This window comes from Tachypleus tridentatus, chromosome 6 (genome assembly GCF_004210375.1).
Source record: "Tachypleus tridentatus isolate NWPU-2018 chromosome 6, ASM421037v1, whole genome shotgun sequence".
Classification (NCBI taxonomy): Eukaryota; Metazoa; Arthropoda; class Merostomata; order Xiphosura; family Limulidae; genus Tachypleus; species Tachypleus tridentatus.
Window position 1 is genome coordinate 81,149,532 of NC_134830.1, and position 7,543 is coordinate 81,157,074.

Here is a 7,543-nt window from a genome sequence, read left to right on the forward strand (position 1 = left end):
GATTTAGCAGTGTAAGACTAGAGGGAAGGCAGCTAGTCAACACCACCCACCGCCAACCCTTGGGCTACTCTTTTACCAGCGAATAGTGGGATTGACCGTCATATTATAATGCTCCCACTGCCTAAAGAGCGAACATGTTTGGTGCTACCGGGATTCGAACCCGCGACCCTCAAATTACGAGTCGAACGCCTTAACCCACCTGGCCATGCCGGGCCTTTTCTAAAAGATATTACTTCTTACTCCACAGATTTTTCAATACTTGTTTACAGTCATTTTGGTTTGTGTATCTGTGGTGAGTATATTTATCTTTTTCCAGTAAGTTTTATCAACTTAAAATGCATCTAGTTTTAGAAATTTGTTCTATGTGAAACCTGTAAGATTTACAGTGAATGAAAATAAACATATTATTTTATGAACAGTTTAAAACATCATATATTTATATATATTTAAAAATTGTGTGCAAATCTAAAACCAGCATCTCATTATTCTGCTTTAGAGAAAATCCCAACTTATATGGAATAAAACTTTATATTTAGCCATGACTAGGTTGATGTGTAATCAGGTTAGTTCAAACCCAGGACATTCAACTGCGGTAACCATGACCTACTTTTCATAGGCAAGCCATTGGTCTATAAACCCAGTTCCTTCCATCCTTGTTAGAATTCAGACAAGAGAATAATGCTGAAATTAGTCAATACCTTATGATCACAAAGTTGGTTGTCTCTAATGTTGATTAAAATTGGCGTTTACAGTTTTATGATAAAATTTACGTAATTATAGTTAACTAAATTTATTTTAACACCAGTTGCCTAGTCGAAGTGGAAGAACGAATTCATCGCCCGTGAGTTAACACAGAGCGTCGTTAAACTATTTAGCGACCTTACAAGTTCTGAGGTATTTGTAAACAGGATATTGTGTTAAATAACTTCAAATGCATCATACAGGATGAGAACAAAGCAGGTAAGACTGGCGATTTAACTTAACGTTCTTATGAATATATATAAAAATATATACAAGTTTTACATCGTACCTAATAATACTATAAGTATTTATTACTTATCTTTCTTTAAAATAATATTTGAATAGAAAATCCGTTTATGATGGTAGCTGCTAAGTCAATGAGCTATGTATAAATATATTTCATGTTATTAAAATCTACAATGTACAGTTCTTGCCTGATCGAATAAGTATGATGGAGGAACTGTATGAATTTGATATATTTTTGAAAATTGAAGCAAGGCTTCTCAAAATACTAAACCTTTTACTTGCATATATGTAACGGTTTAACTCACTTCTATTGTGTAGATCACCTCAAGTTTGTGTATTAATTAATTTGCTAAATATTTTTGAAATGATGTACCTTTTATCTTTTAGTTGTGTGACAAAATGCAATAAATCAGAACTATCTAGAAATAGTTGTCATATAACACAACTGTACCACCAAATATCATAACTGTCTGAATACGTGACCATCATAATATAGAACTACATGAATGCATAGTTATGAGATAATACATTCTTCAGACTTCGTGCCTGTTTGTTCAAAGTGTTATTGAATATTAAAACTATCTGAATACAATATTTTATATTTTTTAATATAATTTTATGAATCTGTAACGAGTTTTTGCTAAAATTATTTCAACCCATTGATTTTTAAACATACATCTATCAGTTTCTTGAATGTGAATTCACTAGATATTATCTAAAAATATTTAGAATATTTTAAGTGCTTCTGCAAAATATTATATTACGAGTAAAAATATTCTTTATATTTTTTCCAGGTGCAATCTATAATAATTTTTGCATGTGCTTCTTTAAAATATTTATAATATTCTTTTTCTTTGAACAGACTGTGAGTTTCATTAAATCAACAATAGGATTTTATCTCCTGTTTACCAGTGCCACCTGTGTTCTCTCAGCTCAGTATAAAAAAGCTCCTTTTGGATTTCCAGTGAGGCTCCAAAGACATGGTTATTTGTTTTACGGCTCACCTCTCATCGACTGCTATCGAGGTCGCTTTAATATTCCGTTTTTAGACAATCTGCTTGGTTATACGTCTCTGGACCATGGAGACCAAGGTTGTAAGAACTTGCAGTATAGACACAATCCTCCTGAACATGAACCAACCGCTCGATACAGACACATGTATTACTTTGTAAATCAACCATTACGTCTCTTTAAAAGCAAAACTAGACAATTGGTGACTATATATCCTACAGGTGAACATTGGAGAACATAATTTTAAATGCTTGAACTTTTCTCTCCGTTTAGTATATTATCGACATGTTTTCTATTCTGTCTGATCTAAAGCTAATATCAACGTTGTGGGTAACATAAATCCTCCACATTTAGATTTTTAATTCGATTTTTGAACATAATAGATAATTCAGACAAACTTAAATGCTATATCTTTAACTATGGAATTATGTATAATATCTATTATTTTAATATCGTTAAGAACCAAAATATCATTTCGTTAGATATAATTATTTAGTTTGATCACATACTCTGTGAACAAGAAATTAATGTCTCCCTGTGGGCCAACGGTAAGCCTTATGACTTGCAACATTAAATCTGGGGCTCGATTCCCAGCAAAAGTAGTCCATTGTGCAGTTTTGCGATAAAAAACACCAACAAAGAAACTGGTGAGTTGACGTAACAACTTATGAGATAGACGTGAAACATTAACATCATCAAAAGGCCAGTTAGCCCTTAAGTTTGTATATTTTAATATAGCATTTACTAGAATTAACTTCATAGTGATCTCTTAAGAATTTCTTATATTTAAACTGGATTATTTTTAAAATTTATAATATACAAAACCATATGCAGGTATTCAACTAACATAATTGAACACTCTTATTTTATGGTTTAAAGCATTAAAAATGTAATTGTATTGTCACAATGTATTTAGACGCAATTTATTTACGTATATAAATACATATAATAAAGTGTTCATTTATATTTTTTAAAAAAATTGTTAATTTTGGAAAACATTCTCTCTAAAATTTAATTGTTAGTAACACAAAGAACGCGTATAATAAAAATTAATATCAATTCTACATTCCACGCTGTACGAATTAGTTGTAATTACAATAAGTCAAAACTACGAATATTCATTATGAATACATTGTAGAGTTCTCATAAAGAGAAACTGTAAGACTTGGCGGTAAGTCTGAGAGCTTACAGCGCTAAAAATCAGATTTCAATACCCGCAGATGGAAAAGGATGTATAGCTTCTTATGTAACTTTGTACCAAATAAATTATTATCTATACATAAATGCCCTACAGATTTTGAATTATACTTTCATGAAGTATTCTTATATAAAAAAGTGCAGGATGAAGAGTTGCAGTTCGGTGTCATTTAGATAAATCGATTCTACCTTGTTGTTAAACTGTTTCATGTCAATGATATACGGTATTTATACTGTTTGTGATTCTGATTAGCAAATAGTTCACAAGTTCTATTTTTCTAGTTTTACTTAATGTGATTTAAATACTGTACTTTTTTTGCTTTTGTGTTTGTAATTAGCAAGTGTTTCACAATTTCTGTATTTTTTTTTGGTCACCTTCTACAATCATTCTAATTTATTGAACCAAGGGTAAATAATTTTATTTTTCCATTTTAACTTAATGTTACATAAGCATTTCACTAACATTTTGGCTTGTTGAATATTGTACTCAACAAAAATCATTTTATACCTTCATTTAAAGTACAAAACTTTCAAGTAAACGGTTTGCTGCCATTTCATTTTATTGTACGAAAGGAAAAATATTATTCCTTTACTTTAGCTCAGACTTCACACAAAGGCAGGCTGAGAGTAATGATCTAGATAAACTACGTTAAGTGAGGAACAGCATGAAGCTATTAACACTCAGAGACGAATTCGATACAGTCAAAACATATCGCAGTTCGCTCAAGAGCAACGTAACTTTATTAATGATTAACCTCGAATCTACGACAATGAATACAAGTAGTATCTGACTGATAAACAACGCAAATATGTTAATTATAGACGGAAAGCGGTATGCATTAGTACCGCACTACTACTGACACATATCCGAGAAGGAACAGTTGGTATACCGAATATTATACATGCAAATTTACATAACTTTGGACATACGCATGTGTAGTTATAATGCCTTACTACCAAGATGTTCATTATGAAGCAAAGAAAGGTAAAGTATTACACACCTGCAGTTATAACGGTAAAATGATCTGTCGAATGCTGGACGGTATCGCCTTGAGACAGGAACGCTGTTAATGAGCTCAGATTTACACATTCTCAATTTTCAAGAGTTTGTCGGGCAGTATATTAATTAGCGCAATAGCCTTCGTTTCTTTTGATGGAACCATTGTTAACATTCAAGTAATGAGCGATGCTACTTTAAAATATCTGGTGAAGTATATATCAACCTACAACTGTCCTTCAACCTATCGCTAGTAAAGCTCAACCACATAGCTCATCATTACATGCTAATCGCCAACTTGCGTAAGCTCAGCTGTATATTTACTAAGCAGACGCAACAATTCGAAGGAAGATACCCAACATGATTAGGTATGGTTGAGACACTAGACTAGTAATCTGGGGCTCTCGGGTTCGAAGCCCGTCTCACCAAATATTCTCGCCTTTTCAGCCGTGGAGTGTTATAACGCTACGACCAATCCCACTATTTGTTGGTAAAGAGTAGCCCAAGATGGATGGTGCCTTTTCTCTAGTCTTACACTTCTAAATTAGGAAGGGCTATCTGAGAGTCCTCCGCTGTTATAGCGGTAAACCTATGGATTTACAACGCTAAAATCAGTGGTTTGATTCCCATTGGTGGACACAGCAGATAGCCTGATGTGGCTTTACTATAAGAAATCACATACACACAACTGTTTTTTATTAATAATTAAGTAAGGACACAGATTTCTCAATATAAAGGATATGAAAATGGCATGTTATACCCCACCAAAGAGGGTTAAAGTTTATGTATCTTGAATGGTATTAATTTAAACAATTGATACCATCATGCTTGTTTGTTTGTTTTTGAATTTCGCACAAAGCTACTCGAGGGCTATCTGTGCTAGCCGTCCCTAATTTAGCAGTGTAAGACTAGAGGAAGGCAGATAGTCATCACCACCCACCGCCAACTCTTGGGCTACTCTTTCACCAACGAATAGTGGGATTGACCGTGACATTATAACACCCCCACGGCTGGGAGGGCGAGCATGTTTGGCGCGACGGGGATGCGAACCCGCGACCCTCAGATTACGAATCGCACGCCTTAACATGCTTGGCCATGCCAGACCACCATCATGCAGTAATCAAAACTATACATCTGAAGTAAATGAGAAATTTGGTCTGCGATCATTTTAAATGCATTATTATTGTCTGTTGTGATTACAACCCAATGTGATTTTTAATAATTATGTCTTATAACTTTAAAAAGTCTGATTGGTACCAGTTATGTAAACAGATTTGTTTTATTAATTCATATTTAAATCAATTAAAATGAACTACATTAAAGTGGTGTCATCTCTTTGTGATGACGAGAAATCCACCTGAAGTAAAAATGTATCTTAAGACGGCTGGTATGGGTATTAAAACTTTTATTACAATAAAGTAGAGAACAACATTTCAACCTTTTTAGATCATCTGCCAATTATCGTCTTGAGATACATAGTGTCATCTTTTTTCCAATTTAAGAAAGATCTCAAGATTCTGTACGCTTACTGATCAGCTGCTATTTGTGCAAGATCTTGAACAGTAAATTTAATGGTAATTTTACTTGTCCCCTTTAGAAAAAAAATCAACACTCAATATGTGGCGTTTGTAGGCAAATATCATGCATGAACAACCTGATTAGGCTAGAAACACCTGAGAGGGATACCTTTATTAAGGAGCACATTGTTTATATATTTTTTTAGTCTTATGAGGAGTTATGACATTGATGTGAAATATGATATTCTAATAAGCTTCCATGTCCATGTGTTTCATAGTTATCTGCCCATTTGAATAAAAAACTTTTTTCTTACATATCCTTTCAAATTCACGTCGCATCAATATTATTTCCATCCTTTTGACAGGAGCTCAGGAATTTCTCAGGACTATGTCTTATTGTTGTCCTTTCAACATTAAAATCAGTGTTATTATTGCTGTATTGCTGAAGCCGGATTTTTCTTTTGTAAAAGTACCACACTAAGAGTAACACTTATCGGATGTATCGCTGGGTTAACCAAAGTTTGACTGGTTTGGTTTGTTTTGAATTTCGCGTAAAGCTACACGAGGGCTATCTGCGCTAGCCGTCCCTAATTTTGCAGTATAAGATTAGAGGGAGTGCAGCTAGTCATCACCTCTAAACGTCAACTCTTGGGCCACTCTCTTACCAACAAATAGTGGAATTGACCATTACATTATAATGCCCCCACAGCTGAAAGGGCGAGTATATTTGGTGTGACGGGGATTCGAACCCACAACTCTCGGATTACGAGTCGAGTGCCTTAGCCACCTGCCCATACCAGACCATCCGAAGTTTGATAAAGAATATTTGCTGGTAACACCGGTCGTCCAGTAAAGACTTTTAACTTTAATGAGATTATTTCGCTTATTTTGTCTCACAGTCGCGTTGCCATGTGATTACCTAAACATGCGTTTCGCACTATACATTAACTAAAATTACACTTAAAATAGAAGTTTCTTAATATATTCCGTACATTTTACAGCTAAGTCACATGTAGTGTGCAAGAAATCGACCAAATTATATCTAGTCACGGTTTAAATACCGAAAATAGAGGGAAATATTGGAAAACAAACAGATCTACAATTTATTACAGAAACAAATTAAATGCAAATGTTTTATATCAAAATTTATCCAGTTTCAATATATCAAAATATTTATTGTTCTAAAATGTTCGATTTATGTGTATTTGCATTTAAATTAAAAATATTTAATACTTAAAACTATCATTAGACTTGAGAAAATTTCAATAAAATAGAAACAAGTGCATTAAAATTTGCATTTGTTTGGATTCAATTGAAAGACGAAACAGAATAAATTCCACTATTTGTATTTTGATGTCGTACGAATGAGACCTACTTAATTCAAAAATGTCAGTTTAATCAAAATAATGTATTAACAGAGGTGGAATTAGCTATAGATGTATATGTACATTTATGCATTTATTAACAGTGAATAAAAATGTGGAAAAATAACACGAAAAACTTTATCTTAGTCCATGTATGTCCTGAGGATTAAGACGCTCAACTCGCAATCTGAAGACCTCGGGTTCGAATTCTTTACTGATCATGCCTGCTCTTTCAGTCATAGGAGCGTTATATAATGACTGTTATTATTACTTTCCGTTAGTAAAAGAGTAGCCCAAGTGTTTACAGTAGATGATGTTCACTAACCGCCTTCTCTCTATTACTGCTAAATTCCCTCTTCAACAGTATTATTTTGTTGTGGTTTAAAACATCGTAATAAAGTTATTTGCTGTCTTATGAGCCACTTGGTGTGTTTACTGTCCTCTCCTCGATCTATCCTCGCTGGAGTTTT

General features: G+C 33.4%; 1 protein-coding gene across 1 annotated transcript; it reads left to right on the plus strand.

The window, feature by feature from the left end:
* Positions 1 to 638: 638 nt before the first annotated feature.
* Positions 639 to 7,543, plus strand: LOC143252910 (uncharacterized). The gene is made up of 2 exons (XM_076505755.1): positions 639 to 960; positions 1,850 to 7,543. Exons 1-2 carry the CDS (start codon positions 946 to 948, stop codon positions 2,237 to 2,239), a joined length of 405 nt encoding a protein of 134 aa, XP_076361870.1. The 5' UTR covers positions 639 to 945; the 3' UTR covers positions 2,240 to 7,543.